General features: G+C 45.6%; 1 protein-coding gene across 2 annotated transcripts in view; it reads left to right on the forward strand.

Annotated features, from left to right (window-relative positions):
• The first annotated feature begins 10,356 nt into the window (after nucleotides 1-10,356).
• PAPSS2 (3'-phosphoadenosine 5'-phosphosulfate synthase 2) overlaps nucleotides 10,357-19,925 on the forward strand; it is a 68,048-nt gene continuing 58,479 nt past the window's right edge. Inside the window, exon 1 of one of the 2 annotated variants that reach the window (XM_026504099.4) lies at nucleotides 10,357-10,658. In XM_026504099.4, the coding sequence (XP_026359884.1) occupies nucleotides 10,632-10,658 (27 nt within the window). In that variant the 5' untranslated portion in view covers nucleotides 10,357-10,631. The remainder of the gene's footprint in view (nucleotides 10,659-19,925) is intronic. The other variant, XM_026504100.4, reaches the window with a different exon arrangement.

Raw genomic sequence — 19,925 nt, forward strand, 5'->3', positions numbered from 1 at the left:
ATGAGGAGATGTCCATCATCCTCAGCCTTCAGGGAACTGCACAGCCAAACCACAACGAGATACCCCTTCACACCCACTGGGACAGCTCTAATTAAAAAAAAGGGTGGGGGTCAAAAACAGGCGTTGGCCAGGATGTGGAGAAATGAGAACTCCTACACCACCGGTTGGAATGTAAAACAGGGCCGCCAACTTCAGAAAATAGTTTGGCCCTTCAGCAGTTCTACTCCTAGATACATACCCAAGAGAAATGTGCACAGCAGCAGAATTCACAATGGCTGAAGGGTGGAAACTACCCAAATGTCCATCAGTAATGGATAAAGAGAACGCGGGATTTCCATACAATGGGAGACTGTCGGCCACAAAAGAAGTGAAGTATTGATGAATGCTACTGCATGGATGAACCTAGAAATATTATGCTTAAAAGAGAAAGAAGTCAGATGTGAAAGTTCACATATTGTGTAGGAAATACCCAGAATAGGCAAATCTAGAAAGCTAGAAAGTAGGTTAGTGGTTTCCAGTGGCTGGAGGACTGGGTAACTGTGGGGTGATGGCCAAGGAGTGTGGAGTTTCTTTGGGGTATAATAAAAATATTTTAAATTTGGTTTTGGTGATGGGTGTACAGCACAACTTTTGAATATAAAAAATATATAAATTATATATATACACTTTATATATAAATATATAAAAGCCACTGAAATGTATACTTAAAACAGATGAATTTTATGGTATGTGAGTTATATTTCAATGAAACTATAAGAAAAAAGAAAGGAAGGAAGGAAAGAAAAAAGGAAAAGATGAGAGATTGTTCGAAGCCTCTCTTCTGTCTCAAGGCACAGCCCAGACCACGTTGCCAACCTTCTGACCCAAGGAGGTTAAGTCAAACTCAAGCTCAGCAATCCGCACGTCATCAGCCCCTCCCTCCAGGTGCAGCCGGAAAGTTCTGGGGATTTTAAGTCTCTTTTACTGTAAGTAAAAGTAAGTGATCAGATCCCACCACAGGCAGTGGAAGGGCTAAAAACGACTCCTGCTTGTTGAGCTTTCCCATTTTCCAGAGTTTAGGTTGAATCTATAGGAATCCACTTGAAGAACTCTGATTGTCCTGGCCAATAGGACAGAGAGTTCTTTTAGGAGTTTATTTTATTTTTTATTATTTTTTTAAGATTTTATTCATTTACTTGAGAGAGAGCAAGAGAGAGAGCACAGAGGGAGAGAGAGAAGCAGACTCCTCGCTGAGCAGAAAGCCTGATGTGGGGCTTGATCCCAGGACCCCGGGATCATAACCTGAGCCGAAGGCAGACGCTTCACTGACTGAGCCACCCAGGTGCCCCTTATTTAGGATTTTAAAAATTATACTTAGTCTATTCCCTATGTCCTGGAGCCTAGCAAGGAAGGAAGGCTGGTCACTAACATGCTCTGAGGCCAGTTTTGTTTTTGTTTTGTTTTGTTTTTTAAAGATTTTATTTATTTATTTGACAGAGACAGCCAGCTAGAGAGGGAACACAAGCAGGGGGAGTGGGAGAGGAAGAAGCAGGCTCATAGCGGAGGAGCCTGATGTGGGGCTCGATCCCATAACGCCGGGATCACGCCCTGAGCCGAAGGCAGACGCTTAACGACTGCGCCACCCAGGCGCCCCTGTTTTTGTTTTTTGAAAGAAATCAAGATCCTTCCTTTCCACTTAACTGATAGGAAATGCCTGATTATTCAGCCCAGGGAGAGCACACAGTAGAACTGCAGAAACACTGTCCCCAGTGAAGGGTTTGCAAAGCAAACTGACGTTATTAACTAACACACCTTCCAGGATCCCGTAAATCTACGTGAGAGAAACAGTTGTTTCTGACGTTCCCCAGATGAGCATGTGTGCACGAAGCTAGTAGATACAAATGCCCTTCCCTAGCAACTGTGTCTGGAAGCTTCACTCAGGAGCCAGGGCTTAGTCGGAGTTTATTTGAAAAGAATTTTAAGACCATTTCCTTTAAAGCAGTAAATAAGAAAATACTGATATAATCTCTCAAGCCATTTATGCTTCTCTTTTCACGTATGCAGGATGACTTTTCTACTAATAACTCCAAGCTTAATGCACAGTATTCTGTTTCATTAAGTTTTTAAAGAACTGGGTCATGCACAGGCATGGGTGGGCTGCAAGCCTGCGTGTTAGGAGCACGGCCGGTGAGCCACACCCTGGGTTTGAATCCTGGCTCCGCCGTTGACTTAGATACTTAACCTCTTGAGGTCTCATTTCTGCTTCCGTAAAACGAGCGAGGCAGTATTACAAGCTTCTTGTTGCAAAGGTTAAGGAAGTGAATCTATGTAAAGCACTTAGGCGAGTGTCAGGTGCTCTGTGCGTTCACTTCATTGTCTTGACTCAGCCAACCAGGCATCGGGCCTAAAACAACAAGTTAATCTTAGCAGCTCAACCTCACTTTGTTGCACCAGCCCGGAATCGGTTCTTGTAAAGGAACCCAGTCGTTAGTCCACGAACGGGAGAAACTAATGCTTTCTCAGCAGCGTTCTAATCTAATATGAAGAAAGGGGTCCGAGGCCAGGAGGATTAAGGAATAGCATGCATAACTGGGACTAAGGGTCAGAATATGGTTTTTCTAGGCAGGGAAAGTCTACAGAATCCCACAGATGATTTTTTCTAAGTTTACTTATAAAGAATACAATGAATTATTTCGTGAGACCGTCATAGCTCCGTCAGTTTTTGTGAACGTTTGTCCCTTGTCAATCTACTACTTAAGTCAACAGCACCAGGCATAGAACGTGACACATGAGTTAAAATAATTGCTTCCTGTTAGAATAGCTTTTTAGGATTTTTAGATATAATAATTTCACATCTCCTATTAGATTCAAGTGCTTTTTTCTGATGCAAGTATATACACGTTCAACGTGTTAGCATTTTAGTTTTAGTTTTGCTGAAAAAACATGCCCACCTTGGTGGACCTCATGTTTGTAGAGATGAAAATTTCAAGTACGAACGTGATCGGAGAAATGCGTAGTGAGTATGGACAGAAAGCACAGGTAATATGTCATTTAAATTATTCTTTTTTTTTAAAGATTTTATTTATTTATTTGACAGAGAGAGAGAGACAGCCAACGAGAGAGGGAACACAAGGAGGGGGAGTGGGAGAGGAAGAAGCAGGCTCATAGCGGAGGAGCCTGATGTGGGGCTCGATCCCATAATGCTGGGATCACGCCCTGAGCCGAAGGCAGACGCTTAACTGCTGTGCCACCCAGGCGCCCCCATTTAAATTATTCTAACATTGATTGACCAGGATCTCGTTTTGTTAAAGCCCTCTTTGTACCTCGCGATGCCCCAACACCGCGGGAGGAAGAGAATGCTGGTATCGCAGCATTGGCCACCGGGACTCCTCCCAGGGGCGCTCCCGTGACTTCTGGTGTGCTTGCTTGCTTGCTTGCTTGCTTTTTTTGGCTTTGTTTTTGTTTTTGTTTGTTAGCATTTTCTTACTTTCTGGTGCCATGAGACACTCCAGCCTCATTTTGTACTCTTCCCGCCCCAGACTCAGCCAATTCTCCATGGGGCGCAGGTTCCTTTTATGGGAGAATGACATTTAGAAACTGAGATCCGGGCACTCGGTGTGCTCCTTGCTGCTGTTACGTCAGTGCTTTTAGACTCTCTTGGTGGGCAGAGCTAGGAAATTTAAGCATGTTTATATATAACATGTCTGTCCATACACATCTATATTTCTATATCTACCAATATGTATGTATATTAAAAACCTATGAACCCACGCTGGCATCTCTGTTTCCAGCCCAACACCACCAGGTTCAATCCAGCTTTCTCCTTTCCTCATTTGTAGTTTTTTTTCAGTGACTGAGAAAGCTGGCTCTCGTACCTGTAGCATATTTCCCTTTTCGTTCAAACCGAACACACATGTAAAATAGTATGCAGGGGCCCAGGCAGCTGAAGGTATCATTGTAAGGCTTCCGGTATGATTTTAGTAGAGCTGAGAACCCCTGGCAAAATCGTTTTCCTTCCCCATTCACACTGTGAGACATTTTGTTCTCGGTAGTGGGATGATTTTTAAGAATGTTATCCACGGTTGTCTTCCCAGTACACCTATTTCTTCTCTTTCTACTTTTTTTCTAAATTTCCTATAACAAATTGAAATATGTGGGCCAGTTGGAAGACCTCTGTCAAAGGCAGTGATCTGCAGAACTGTGGTTCCAGACCAGCAGCAGCAGCAGCACCTGGGAACCTGCTAGAAATGCAGCTTCTGTGTCCTAAGCTTGACATCTGGCATGAGAAACTATGTGTGTGTGTGGGGGGGGGGGCAGCAATCTGTAATTTAACAGAGGTGACCTTGATGTACCCTCCCCTTTGAGAACCAATGATTCTCTTAAAGAGAAACTTGTAAAACTACTGATGCCTGGGACCCACTCCGCCTCCTGACTGATTTAGTCAACTATCCTCAGATAATTACAATGTGCAGTGAAGTTTGAGAACCATGAGAGCTCAAACACTCCCACCCTTTCCAGAGCAGAATTGTCTTTCTAAACTAAAAGTGAACAAAAGAAAAACGCTTGTCTCTGTGTGTGTATTGGGGGGGGGGGTATAATTAAGAAATGACAGTGTTTTGAAAATAGAGGGATTTCAAGGTTCAAGCATAAGTTTGTGTTAGCTGTGCATATAACAATTTTGGCCAATATTTATGATCTTCATTATAACGGGACTGTTGTCCATTTTTCTTTAGGAGACTGATTTCTCCTATGACTACAGTTGTATTTTTAGTATCTGATGATTGAAAATATTTTATAAAGATTAGGAAATAAATTTGATGACATTAAATGAATTTGAATTCTATTCTTTAAAGCAGCATCTAAAGACCTTCGAAAAATAGCAATATACATAGAGAACGACCGCTTTTTCAAAAAATGCTCAGTACCCATAAAAATTCTCTTATGATACTGTCAGGAAGCCTGAGGTCTCTAAGTTAGGATTTTCATACCTTTATTTAAAAGTAGAGGGACGCCTGGCTGGCTCAGTCAGAAGAGCGTGCGACTCTTGATCTCTGGGTCATGAGTTCGAGCCCCATGTTGGGTGTAGAGTTTATTAAAAAATACATAGATATTTTTTTTTTAAATAAAAGCAATGGAGAGAGAGAATATACTGATTTTTTTTATCTTTACATGTGAAATTTATAAAATCCTTGTAGAAGGTTGAGGACACACAGTAAATTATGCTCAACGTATTATATTCCAATTATTTGGAAATTAACCACTTATGGTATCTCTGATATTCTCTAGTAATTATAATATTAATTTGTTATACCACTGTATTTCTCACTTATGTTGGAAAAGAGCACTTACCATATAACTCAATGTAAGTTATTTCTGAATGGAACATTTCTGTCCTTTCATAATTAAAGACATTTCTAAAGTATAACTAATTTCTCTGAATATGTCATCTTTTGTGATATTTCTTAATTTTTTTAGGCCAAATATCACAACTTCCACTTCTTTCTACTTCTTTTTTGTTCTTTCTTTTTTCTTTCTTCCTGCTCCCTTCTTTCCTTTAAAATATGTCTTAAAATTTCACTCAGTCTAGGGATACCTGGGTGGCTCAGTTGCTTAAGCGTCTGCCTTCGGCTCAGGTCATGATCCCAGGGTCCTGGAATCAAATCCTGCATCGGGCTTTCTGCTCGGCGGGGAGTCTGCTTCTCCCTCTGCCTCTACCCCCTCTCATGCTCAATCTCTCTGTCAAATAAATAAATAAAATCATTTTTAAAATTTTCACTAGTTTAGTTGGACATTTTTCTAATAATTTAAAGTTTAAGGGATATAATTTGTTACCTAGATAGTTAATAGTTAAATAATTTTAGTTAGAAATTGTTCTAATAATTTAAAGCCTCAAAGCGACAGGGATTACATTATCTTCCACTTTGCTGAGCATCTTTTAAAATTAATGGTTGAAGGCTGAAAACTCAGCCAGTGACCAAAATGAACTTGTTTCCACTGAGGTTTGTTGAATTTTGGAGTGACTTTCCCTAACTACCCTAAATGTTTCCATTTTGCATAATGTACGTGTGTACTTACAAATGTTCTTCTCTTTAAACCCATACAACGAGTAGATAAAATCTATGGACCGGGTTCCAGCCCCTTTTGCCTGGGAGTGTGGCCTTTTCCTCCATGGGCAGGCTTCCGGCGGGAGGGTCCGGGCTGCTCCAGCCCCTGCTGGCTGCGGCATTGCTCTGCTCTGTCTGGGTCTTTACGGAAGGCTGGGTTGCGTCAGGAAGGAGCCCAGGGAGTGGCGGGGCGGCAGGAACATCAGTGTGGTGACAGATCACCCTTCTATGTGGCTTATCCTTGAAACTGAAGTTAAATCATCACCGCCCATTAAAACCTGATCATAGTCCAGCAGTCATTGCCGTCTTTGAGATCCTCCCTCTCCCTATTACTTCGAATATGCCTTTATTCCAGCACTTACCACGTTTCCTTAGAATTATTTGTGTACATCTCCATCTCCCTCACCAGACCAGGGACCCTCAGGACAGTGACGTTTCATCCTTGGACGTGGGAAGTGTCCTGTAATGACTGATGAACGGATGGAAGGCCAGCCATGTGGCTCATGCACTCCGACCAGCATGACGAAGAGAACGCAAAGTCCTGTCCCTGTGGGATCGCAGGGCGTATCCCCCTTACAGCCTTCTCCTGCCCTTCTGTTTGATCTCTTGGACTCGGCCATACAGATACTTAAAATTTGCTGAACATACCGTGTGATTTCATGCAGCTCTGTGCCTTTCCACTTTCACATTTATACACACGCCCGTGTTGGGGAGGAGAGGGGAGGGTGGGCAAAACCCTACCCTTCTTTTGAGTCTCAGCTCATGTATTTTGTTCCTCAAGAAAATTTAACATGTCTTCCAAAGTCGAACTGGATGTCCCTCCTCTGTGCTCCCACAACATCCTTTCGTTTCACTGCTTAATCCATGCCCTCCATTTCTTCTCGGAAAGACAATGACCGATACCCATAGCCAAATGAATGTTCTCTGATCGTAGGACGCACTGAGATGCCCACACCCTCCTGCATTTCCACCCCTAAATCTGGATAATTACTGAGCTCCATAGCGTGTGACCCCAAACGTGTTTCTGCCAGTTGTACCTGTAAGTGAAGTGAAGTAATTTACGTTCGTGTGACTTAAATGAAGAGCATACGAGTGAAAAAAAGAGTAGTGTTTTCTAGGAGAACAATGGATGCTTTGGAAAGATAAGCGTCTGTAAAGTTGTACTGTTGACTCAGGTGTAGGCAACAGAACGAGGATGGAACGGGCACGCAGAAATCTGGAAAGGATCTCTCCCATTGCTTAAGGGCACGGAATTTTTAAATGCACTGTATAGAATCCCAAACTGGAAATTGTTGAAGGTGCCTAATGAGCGTGGTTTTTGGAACTCCTATCAGCATACCCACACCACAACAGAACCCTTCAGCTGTGCATGGAAGATTAACGATTAGATTAGGTTTTTACCTGCCCGGTCAAGGATTGTACTGAAACGATTGGGATGGGGGTGAGAGGCAGTTTGTCTAGACCTCACTTGACTGTGAGTTTCTTGAACACAGGGATCACATCTTGCTTCTCTTGGGAGTACCTGTGCCTAGCAAGAGTGTTTGGATGCTTTAGAGGACTTTCTCTAAGGGCTTCTTGACTCAAGGGAACTCCTGACCTTAATTTTTGGTTCAGGGGGTCAGGGGGTTTCAACAAGAAGTTCTTTTTTAAAAAAATCATTATAGCCACTAGGGGGCAATGTAGCTGCATTCTTTGGGAATGGCCCTCCTGGGGCGCTTGTGTCCAAGCTAGATCCCCTAAAATGTGATAAGCCCCCCCCCCAAAATGTGTAGGAACACCTATGGCACAAAGATCTCACCCACACTGGTGTTCTTTGTATATGTGTTTCCTTTGTTTATTTGTGGAAGCTCACTGATTCTATCTTTTCTAAACAATAAAAAGGACCGAGTAGTAACCGCCACCTCATTAAGTTAATTATTAAGCCCAGCGGTTCTGGAAGGAAGTAAATAGGAGGAAGAAAAAAGCCCTTCATGCAAATTAGCGTAAGGATTACAAATTGGTACAGTGTAGCTCACAGCGCCTTATAGCAGGGGCTCGGAGGGAGCGCTCCTGAGAAATTTATGAAGATTGTGTCCATATGAATGAACAGACTTCAACTCTTCCTCCCTCCTCCTGAATGAGCCTTCTTTCAGCTCTGATGGGCTGGAATCAGACTCCAAAAATTAAGCTACTAGCTGCTCATACGAAGGAATGTCCTCTTTTAGAACCAAGACAGTAGTGAGATGAAAAAAAATTCAAGACATTGCCTTTAAAAGAAAAAAACAACAACAAAACCTGTGAAAGTAAAAAAGAACGATCAGTTTGCTCTTGAGTGAGTTGCCATGCTGAATTACAGCGGAACTGATGGCCAGTGGGGTGGAAGGGTCTTAAACAACGCAGCCTGGGTCCAGGGGAGGCGAGGCCTTCTACTTCACAAGAACTGCTTCCAAAGAACTAGTAAAGCATGTCTGTTGTACTACTTGAGAATTAATTAAATCTAAAACGAGGTAAATAGTCCTGTGTACAGTTTTCGTAGCATCTTGAAATAGCTGACCGAGAGGTGGAGTGATGCAGGTCACAGGGCGTGGAGGGAGCCTCTGACCTGGGCCTCCAGCTGGTGAGGAAGGCCAAGGGTCCTGTTCCATCTCTCCTCCGGGTACCAGTTCCACATCGCCCCTCTGTGAAATATGGGGACGGGGCGACTGGACAACAGAGGATCTCAAGACCTCCCCCAGATCTAAACACTCATATCTTCCTTTTCCAGGAAGTTACCCTTAGGGACTTGCCCTCAGCTTCCTTCTGTTTCAGAAACACAACTATTTCAGAGGCAATGTGAAAAAACATAGCAATTATACAAATTGCTGTTTCTCCATCCACACTTAATTTACCTTTTTGCTTCCATCTGGCTGGGTTCAAGATATGGTTGGAACGGATACAAGAGGATTTTCCCAATGAAATAAGAGCGGATGTTACTGTTTAAACCACATAAATTCAGAGTGTTTGTGTTCAGAACAGAAACTCAAATCCAGTATTTACCCTCTCGCTACTCACAGTTGAAGGGAGTATTCAAAAGGAGTAAGAAAATACGTACACTGACATCTCAAGACTGTACAAACATGTAAGGCTGCCTTTTACGTTTTTTTGACTCCCGGCAGTTTTCTTTCCCACCTTCCCACGGAGAAGTAATGAAGAGCCAGATCTTCAGGTGTCGCTCTGGAAAGCTGGCAATCTTCCAGAAGTCCAATTAGGTCTGGAACAAAAGTTCCACTCTTGACCTCCTCGGGAGAAATAATTTCTCCAGCCCCTTCTGAGAAGGAGGACCACAGTTGGATGAGCCGTGTGGCCCCTGTGCATCTTAATGGCTCTTTTTCAGAAGTACTGTCCTATTGATCTGTTTGTGGCATTACGCAAGGAGTTAAGGTACAAAGAGGGGTGAGACCTAGTGATTGTCCTCAAAGTGCTTGTCACTAATTACAGCTTCCCTCCCCTTACACCTCTGCTCCCCCCAGACTTTTGGGTTAAGAGAGTGGCCTCATGCTGTCTTCCGATCAAACCTCTTGTTTCCTAGGTAGGCCGTAAGCGAGTGGGGGGGGGGGGGGGCTTTTGCTCTTTCCCCGAAGGGCCCATCTTAGTTGCTGAGCACACAGAAGTACCATAGGAATACTTGGGGGCGGGGATGTTGACTGAGAAAGGTCGCTGGGCTACCCCTGGCCGTTTTCCGGGGCTGCCTTGCTTACTTGACTTTGTGAGTTGCAGCGGGGACTCAGCGGCGGGCCCGTCTGTAACAGGCAGAAAATATCGGGAGCTCAAAGGAGCGAACGCACGCAAACCCCTTAGCACCGCGCCTGGCCCAGGACGCGCAGGCAAGCAGCTGGCCCCTTATTTTATCATCACCTGTGTTGACGCTGGTGTAGAAAGCCTGCGTTTGAGGCCCCTCACTTAGAATATAATTTTGGAAAAGTCTGAAAGTCTCAGTTGCTCCGTTAGTAAGATGGGAAAAAAGTAGGCCGTGATGCCCTCGCGGGGACGCGGGGGCGCAGGAGGAGCCCACAGCCGGGTGCGGACGGAGTGTCAATAATCTGAACCCTCGCCGAGGTTGCCAGCGAAGGCGAGAGGGCCGTCGGTGCCCACGGAGGACCCTGCCCACGGGCAGGTCCCGGAGGCCGGAATCCTTCCTGGAAGAGGCGCGGGGTGGGGCGGGAGGCGGGGGCGCGCTGGCCCTGGCCGGGCGCGGGCAGGGGAGGGCGAACTCTACCCCAGCCTGGCGCGGGCGCTGCCGCGGCCGCTTGGGCGAGGAGGGGGCCTGGCCGGGACCCGCCCAGGCGGCGGCCGGGTCCCCTGGGCTGGGCGCTGCTGGCGGAGCCGACGGGGCGGAGAGGAGCGCGGCGGGGGGAGGAGTGGGAGGAGGGGGCCGGTCAAGGGAAGTGCGACGTGTCTGCGGGAGCCTTTTTATACCTCCTTCCCGGGAGCCGGGCCCCAGCAGCCGCCGCCGCGCTCTGAGAGTCCCCGCACCTCCGCTCCCGGGAGTCGAGCGCCGAGTGTCCGCCGCGTAGCGTCCAGTCCGCCAGCATGTCGGGGATCAAGAAGCAGAAGACGGTAGGCTGCGGGCCGCCTGCTCTCACCCCGCCGCCGCTCCCGGGAGCGGGCGAGCCGCCGGGCGCGGCGGCTGCGGCGCCGGGAGGAGGAGGAGGAGTAAGAAGGGGAGGAGGGCGAGCGGGGAGGGCGCCCCCGGGACAGCCCTCGCGGGGCAGTCCTTCTCGGCCGGCGCCCCGGGGAACCCGCGCCGCGCTGGGTCGCCACGCCCGGGGGGAAGCTCCGGAGCGTGCACGGCCGGTCCTGACCGAGGCAGAGGTCGGGGACGGGAAATGTCCTCTCTTCCCCGGGAGCTCCCCCGGACCCGCCTTTTCTTCCGTGCGATCCCCGCGCCGCTCGAGTGGGTGGCCGAGAGCCGAGGCCGGTTCCGCCAGCTCTGGGCGCTGGTCGCACGTCGGCGGCGCTCCCTGGGGTTTTGTCCATGCCACCTCCTCCGAGGGTACGTTCCCGACAGACCTCGTGGAGGAAACGGCAGCTGCCTCCACGGGCAGCATTTAGCCCTCCAGCTTGAGTCACCTCCCTGTTGGCCGCGGCGGCACCGCGGGCTCCGCCCCGGGGGCTCCTCGGCTTGCCGAGTTAAGATGAGTGGGCTGTTTTGAAGGGGCTCAGTTTTATCCAGAAGTAATCAGGGCCATCCCCTTTATGGGAAATAGAGGGCTTGTCAAAGAAAAGTTCCTTTCTCAGCAACAGGGATATATATATATATATATATATATATATATATATATATATATATATATATATATATATCCATATATATTTTTTTTAAGTAGGCTCCACACCCAACGTGGAGCCCAAGGAGGGTCTCAAGCCACGACCCTGAGATCAAGACCTGAGCTGAGATCGAGAGTCGGTTACTCAACCGACTGAGCCACCCAGGTGCCCCCAACTCATTAATTTTGCATGCGAAAAACGACAGCAGTAATCATTGACTAGAGGTGGGAGGAGCCTTGCAGACAGCTTTTGGTCCACACCGGAGGGGGTCTGTAAGCCTTGCTTAGATCCCAGCCTGACTGCTGATGGTTCGCCTTTACCCCCCTGCAAGCCTCAGGTTGTTGATGCTGGTTACTGAAAGGGTTGACCCCGCTCACAGAATTAGACTTGAACTTGGCACATAGTGGGTGCTCAATACATGTTTATTACTATTATTATATAATGCTGATCACTGAACTGTCTTTGAGGTGTATTCCTGGTGGGCTGGGAGGAGAGAGGGCAAACCAGGAATTGGGGCGAGGAGCCCAAAGGGGGCTAGGCAGGGGCTGCAGGTGTGGGCTTGAGCAGCACGGGAAAGGCGGTGGGCACTGGGTGGTTTCAGGGGACCACACTGGACCAGCAGGAAGGTCCAGGACGCAGGTGGCATCAACTTCAGAAAGGAGAGTGATGGGGGCCCAGCTGCCTTTTATAGGAGCGATTGTGAAGTGGGGAGACTCTCAGTATTGTAATATCTTTACAAATGTTAAAATCATCTGTGTTTTATTCCTATCTAATTTGATTAATTTCTGTAAAATTCTAAGTGGTATCTACAAGTGACAAGCTTCTGTGGCACTTGGTGGCTTTGCATATCAGTGGGGTTTTAGTTCTTCCCTGCCTGCTTCAAGAATTCCTTCCCAGTTCTGATAGGGAGCTTTGTCAAGCATTAGTAATGAAAGGATAGGTGGTCTTTCCCTTCATGGCCCAGTCAGCAGGAGCTCCTGCAGTGAGGAGGGTCGAGAACAAGGGGTTACAAACTGATCTCGGGCCCTCTGCAGTCAGAGAGAATGAGAAATTCGAGGGCCAGAGCCTTTGCTTTTTCTATTTACACATTTTAAACCTTCTATTTTTTGTTTGGTGTGTGTGTGTAGGATTAAATTAACACCTGAAAAAGCTAGCAAGACTTCTGAACTTTTATTTAGCCAACACGATTATAATCCAGGCACCAGCACAAATTCCAAAAGGGCCAGATAGAGACGACTGGGTGAAGCAAGCCGGCTTTAAATGCATCTGAAATCTCTTGAGCTTTAAATGTTAACGCCACGTGTATTCTGAAACCTTGTGGTCCAGGACAAAATATGTCCATACGTGTGGTCTTGGAAATAATCATTATTTGAGAAGTGGGTCTTGCTGATCTAGAAAGCCATCCTGGCAATGAGGCTGGGCCGCCTTTTTCAGGGACTCACAGGGATCATTACATTATTTTCTGCATTGTCCGCAGAGATGGATGGTCCATGTACACCACGGTCATTGCGGGAGTTGCAAATACTTGTTGCGCGCCTACTGTGTGGGGTGAATACTTCTTTCCCAGGATTTTTTTTTTTTTTGCCGTACTCTCTGAATGAGAGACTATAAGATGTTTTTCTCACAAGCTTGGGAAGAAAATGAAATGTTCTTTTATAAGGGAAGGTAGCACGTCCCTTTTGTACTAGGCATCCTTACGACGAAAAGCAGACAGCTCTGTGTCATAGCCATCCTTCCCTCCCTTGACTTACCTCCAGCTCTGGCCACCAACATCCTGTCTACACGCGCACAGGCCCAGTAGAAGGAAGGAGGCAGTCTGCCTCCAGAGACTGGGAAGAAAGGCAAGGGCCTGATTCTTTCTTCTTGCATCATTTCCTGGATTAGCGTTTTTTCAGGGCAATGCTGTTACGTGCAGACAATGTTGTTATGTCCCAGAGACAGACAACCAATCTATAAAAGACAACTGAGATAGTAAAATATCTTCCAAAGGATCAAACAAGCCAACGGTTGGGAAGGAGTCAAGGTATTGGAACCCTAAAGCGATCCATAAACGTAAGAGATTATTTACCTTTTATTGTTTTCTAGAGTCTGTACACCACATTATTTTTCCAACAGTAGCTACTTTGAAAACTATTGGAAGATGCTCCCTAGGGCAAGACGTGAATTTTCAGATGAGCAGCTGTGGGAAGGAAGGAGAGACCAGCACTGCTTAGAGGCCACACTGTTTCATTTCATCCACGTGGTGGCCTGCACCCCGCGGAACAGAGCCTCGTCTCCAGGGTAGGAGAACGCAAGGAGCAGGGCAGGATTTCAGCGCAGGTCTAACGTCCAAGCTCATTCTTGCTGCTGCTGTGTCTGTTTCTGGATGTAACCTCTGGGGTGCATAGTGCCCATCTGTAAAATGGAGGTAATGCTGCCGTACCCCTTTAAAATGCTGTGAGGAGTAAATAAGTCCTAAAAAGTATCTCGCACAGTTTCAGGCCCCGAGTAAGTCCCCTGTATGTGGTAGCTGTTGTTATTACACTACGCTGTCATGGTTCGTCAAACAAGGAGCAGAAAGCACAGGTCATACGGTTGGGAAAGCTGAGTAAGTAACGACCACCAGAATATTTAGTAAGAGCAAACAGATGCAGAAGAATAGAAGTGATGATATGAACCCTCATGGTGAAAAGCTGGACAGAAGCGCAAGGCTGTTCAGGTGTGAACACACCAGAGTAATGCAAATATCAGCAAGGTCTTGCCAACAATCTTGGCCAAGAAAGAAAGGCCTTCTATGTATATGTCACTATTGGACTAACTTCTCTCCACCCTTCCTGTGCCTTCAACTGTTTCCAGATCTGCCTTAAAATTAGTGTTTGTCCAATTCAGGCTATTATCCCAAACTCATCTGTGTGGACTTTTACAGTTAAAGACAAATGCAGCTCACTCTGAGATAGTTATCTTTGTCTTTCATCACGTTTCTGTCCATGCACCAGACTCTGCGGTTTGCTTAGGGAATCCTCAGGCCTAACTTGAACATGGGACTTCAGGGAATGGGGCCCAGGAGAAGAATCAATGGTCCCAGTCCTCTAGGAGATGACTGTTTATTTCAAAGAATCTACCAGCATATAGCCTTAGTCTTTGTGTTTAGAAGTCTTAGGAAAACACAGAGACCAAAGGTAAATGAACATGAATGTAATGGCCTTTCAACTAAGCTTTTATCCCCTGGGTGATTTGTTCACGCGACAGCTGAGATGACACACACACCCAGCAGCCTGACACAGAACCTGGTACGCATTAGGTAATCAATAAGGCGTTGTTGCTCAAACGGCCACAGAATTCACAAAAGGATGAACGTGCTTGTAGGATCTAGATTTTTCTGAGATTTCCCCTTCTCTCTCCTCTGTCTGCTCTTGTGTGCTTGCTTATTTTTGCCTGGGTATTTGTCATTACCACTGAAAAATGACTTGTGGGGGTTCTTTGAGGCTTAGGATGAATGGCTTTTTTTAGGGGGTAGAATTTGCTTTTGTTGCCGGGCGTCTGGCGGCACCACTAGTCTGGGACCACTTTGACCTAAATTTACCACTTAAAGTGTTTTAGACCACCCAGGTGATGTGAATTTGAGTTGCAGTTTTGCACACAAGGGCCAGCTTTTGCAAACAAGTTCTCACACCCACCCGCCTCCCCCTAGGAATACTTTCAATGCCAAGGCAAATTGTCCTTGCAGTCCGTGTGGGAGGTGGGTTTATTCGGATGCACTCTTCTGTGTAGGGGTGACTCTTACAAGACTCAGCTTAGCTTGACAAGGGCTTTTTATTCTTCCCACTTGGGTTCGTTCTGGGCTTCAGTTTCTCTTTCAGCTCCTGCTGAGGCTGTCAAGATCGTTCACACCTGCTCCTATCACGCTAGAAGTGCCTCCCTGCTTGCTTACTTCTTAGGTCCCTATTTCTTGCAGATTTTAACCTGGCAGTTTCTTTTTCTCTTGTCAGTTTTTGATGTTTCTACTTAGATTATGTTATATTATAACTTGAATTTCTTATTTGTTTGCATGGAAGGAAATGTATATAACCTAGACCATCAGTGCTGGAAACAAAAATCTCTGCCGCTTCTTGAGTCCTGTGTATCATTAATGTTTCATGTCATACCTTTATCTTCCCTACTTTTTTTTTTTTTTAAGATTTTATTTATTTATTTGACAGGGAGAGACAGCCAGTGAGAGAGGGAACACAAGCAGGGGGAGTGGGAGAGGAAGAAGCAGGCTCCCAGTGGAGGAGCCTGATGTGGGGCTCGATCCCAGGACTCCGGGATCATGCCCTGAGCCGAAGGCAGATGCTTAACGACTGGGCCACCCAGGCGCCCCTATCTTCCCTACTTGTATCATTCTTATAAAGGGAGCACTTTAAAAAGTACTTTAAAAACTTAAATCAGATTGCTAGTCAGAAATATTTAATCATTTTTCCTACAAAGTACTACTGTCGGGGTGTGGGGGGCACTTACCTTGTCTGGGTGGGCATCCTTTAAGGTGTGTGCCATCCTGTCTCATCCTTAGTGTCGGTCCAGTTCAAGTGCATTCTGGTCTGAAAGGCCCCTTCTTGCTTCTCCATGTCCTCCTCCTTGGAGCCCCGAGGTCACAGCTGCCCCAGCACAGTTCTGGGGTTAAGATCCTGACACTCCCCGCCACTCCCAGGAGTGTGAGAACCAGGCTCCTGCCCTGGTGTGACCAGGCCAGCAGTTTGAGGAGCTCTGGGGGCTGCTGGAGTCTGTCCATGCTTCCTCTCCTCCGGGGTCCGTCCGGGATCACAAGCATGCCTGGTGCCCCCTGCTTTCAGAGTCCCCACAGCTACTTGGCCCTTCTCTCCCTGAGCCCAGCACCAGGCACAGGACACCACATCCTTTCTCAGAGGCACACTGGTGTGTCAGTGGCCTTTGCTTTCAGTAAATATGAAATCAAATTTTCCAGTAAGGTCAATTAACACTAACATTGGATTTGTACAGATTTGGTCTTTTTGTTCCTCTTTTCTGCCTTTTTGATTGCCAAATAATTTTTTCAACTTAGCATAAATTGGTGAACAAGATGGAACTATTTCTTCTCTCTGTAAGAGAGCCATTGTCTCAAAACTTGACCCATAACTCTCCTCTGATAACACATGGTGAATTCCAGCAGTTGGCTGGGGTGACTTCCTCTGAAACCTTCTCAGCAGCTCTTTCTGCATTTCAGATTTACTCTGGAAGTTGCTTTTGCTATAACTGGTATCGAGAAAACATGACTGTAACATAAACATGGCAAATTCCATCTGTCTAGCACCAAATACTAACTTCTGGCAATAGAACTGTCTAGCCTGTGACCTGTTATAAAGCTTTTCTGAAAGTTGCATAAATGTACTATATCAAATGCTGCATCATTAAAGGTGATCATTTCTATGCCAGGTTACGATTTGCTTTAAATATCTAGTTAACATCTGCTTTATGTGTTTTGTCTTGAAAACTATTGATGTTTATCCACCAAGCGTCTATAGCCAGTCTAGTAATAATTGCAGTCACTTTTTTTTCCTTAATGTATGCAGGGTTTGTGCTTTGAAAATCATTTGCAGACTTTAGAGACCAAAATCACCTACGTTAAAGTCTGAGATGTTATCCCCATAACCTCATTCATCCACTCCCTCCCCAATCATCATTTGTTTACGGATAATTCATGCCTTCCCAATATCTAGCAAAATGAGCAACCCAAGATATTGGTGATGATTTTTATTTTCATGTATCTTCTGTTAAAAACCTGAATTCACCTTTTGGTCCTCTGCTCCTGTCCCGCTGTCTGCTACTTTGTTTTCCTTAAGGTCTCTAAAATCTTTTCCCTTTTTCGTTCCTGTCAAGTCCTCACGTACCTATCCTGTACTCCATTCACTCAACAAGTGTGTACTGAATAACCCGCCCGGGATCTGGGCTTGCCGTAATTAACTGTAGCTACTAAAGCCTTGTATTTTCTAATTATAGTTTTTTAGTCCATTCAAACTCTGTCATTAAGTCTTTTCTAAACATAGCATTTACTTTTTCTAATTGTAACACCCCACCCACAACCCTTATATTCTTTCAACCTTCTGCCCAGTCAGTAAGTACTACAGTGCCCTAGGCCCAAATCCACAAAATTCCCCACTGACTTCTCATACAATTTTAAAATCCTTTTCTCTACTAAGCTAAAATTTTTAAGATTATATTTATTTATTTCTCAGAGAGAGAGAGAGAGAGAGAGAGAGAGAGAAGCAGGGGAAGCTGCAGGCAGAGGGAAAAGCAGGCGCCGCGCTGAGCAGGGAGCCTGGTGTGGTACTCGATCCCAGGACCCTGAGATAATGACCTGAGCTGAAGGCAGATGCTTAACCAACTGAGCCACCCAGGTGTTCCAGAATTTTAAATGATTTACTTTTAATTCAGGTTATTTCTCTTTTTTATTTTTACTTCTTTTTTAAGTAGGCTCCACACGCAGCATGGAGCCCAAGGGCAGGGCTTGAACTCATGACCCTAAGATTAAAGACCTGAGCCGAAATCAAGAGTCAGATGCTTAACCAGGCTGTTCCTACTTTAAAAATGTATTTTTAAAAGAACCCTACCATTTTACTCTGGAAGAAAAATAAAGAGTTCATCTTATAAGCCCTGTATAAATGCGATCGATACACAGCTTTTCAGAGCTTTCCAAGGCCCAGGGCCATGTTCCTGGCCATCTGGCTGGTGATCCTACCGTGAAGTTGGAACTCTGGTCCCCTGATTGCACCCCCACCACTTCTGTCTTTATCGCATGCTCTTTGAAGGAGGCCCTACCCATTTCTTTCTACAGCTTTGCTTCTTTCTTTATTGACTGGGAAGTATTTTCCATAGATTAAAAAAAACAACAACAAAAACCCCTCCCAAGCTGATTATCCCTGAGTCATGATTACACCCTGATTGAGCCCCAGCGTTTTGTTTTGACCTTCTGGAGATACAGAACGAAGAGCCGTGTTCGCCACATGTTAACTTTACCATTTTTGAAATATTTTTTGATTGGCCAGCCCATTTCCCTTTAGAAGATTCAACATACTCCCACAACCTCACTCACTCTTCCTCAAGCCTTCTCAAACGGTTTAATCATTTTATCCAGGAAAAAAACAATAGCGAGTTACGCCAGTGATTACGTGGCGTGTAATACAGATAAAACTGTATTTGGTAGAGGGGCGCCTGGGTGGCGCAGTCGTTGAGCGTCTGCCTTCGGCTCAGGGCGTGATCCCGGCGTTCCAGGATCGAGTCCCACATCGGGCTCCTCGGCTGGGACCCTGCTTCTTCCTCTCCCTCTCCCCTGCTGTGTTCCCTCTCTTGCTGGCTGTCTCTCTGTCACATAAATAAATAAAATCTTAAAAAAAAAAAAAAACAACTATATTTGGTAGAAATCGGACTTGTCAGTTACACACTAAAACCTCAGTTCTTGTAGTTCTCGGAATTTTCAGCTTATCCTCAAAATCCATCCATCTCCATTTATCCTAAGTTCATGAAGTACCATAAAGTCAATTATAATAATTGTGTGGTCCTGCCATGTAAATCTGTCTAGATCGCTGAGCCCCAATGGAGAGAGAGAGAGGGTCTGTTCCAAAATTATATGAGTAATTACAGCTCTTGGGCCATGGGGTCAATAATACAAAATGAGTAGTTACTAAAAAATAAAAATTTTTATAGTCATCCCTTGTGTTTACATTCGTCATGTGAGTAAGAAGAGGCCTCCTAAAACACTGACATTAGAATTCCACCTGAGGTGTTTGCCTATTTATCAGGAGTTTTGATTTTTAGAGCATGTTTTCTTAGAAAATTCCTACTGTGTTGTGACTTGTTTCTCTCCAGCCCTGAGCATGTATGTGGCAGGCGCTGTTCCAGGGGTTTCCTGTACATTCACTCATTGAGGGCTCATCGTCTCATGAAGCAAGCTTAGGAACAGATAGTCAGAAGGGAATTGATTTAGCTGAAAGAAGTCTTTTGAGAGTTACTCACAGGAGAAGCTAAAATCTTCTTAGCTCCTCTGTGGTTAAGAAGTTGTTTATTTCACAGAGGGAAGGAGACTTAACGCCAAGTAGCAACCACAGCTGGAGTAGGTAACTGGTATTACTGCTTCATTTGTAAAATATTTTGGCAGCTGCCTAGTGCTAATATCTCAAGATAATAGTAAGGAATTCTCCCCCCCACCCCCCAGGGAGTGCACAAGAGGGTGGGGGGGCAGAGGGAGAGACACAGTCTCAAGCGGACTCCATACCCAGCACGGAGCTTGAGGCAGGGCTGGATCTCACCATCCTGAGATCATGACCTGAGCTGATACCAAGAGTCGGACGCTTAACTGACTGAGCCACCCTGGTGCCCCAATAATGAATTCTATTTAGAGATATTCCCCAGCACTTAAAAAAAAAAAAAAAAAAAAAAAAGAGTAAATGGCACACAATAGCAAATGTATGTTGCTTTACCTTCACACACTTTTTTCCAAAACCTTTCTGGTGACATAAGGTAACTAATTGGAAAATGAATTTTCTTTGTTTTCAGACTCAGCAAGTATGGGTAATAGTTTTTATTGCT

This window comes from Ursus arctos, unplaced genomic scaffold, assembly GCF_023065955.2.
Source record: "Ursus arctos isolate Adak ecotype North America unplaced genomic scaffold, UrsArc2.0 scaffold_7, whole genome shotgun sequence".
In the NCBI taxonomy this organism is placed as follows: domain Eukaryota; kingdom Metazoa; phylum Chordata; class Mammalia; order Carnivora; family Ursidae; genus Ursus; species Ursus arctos.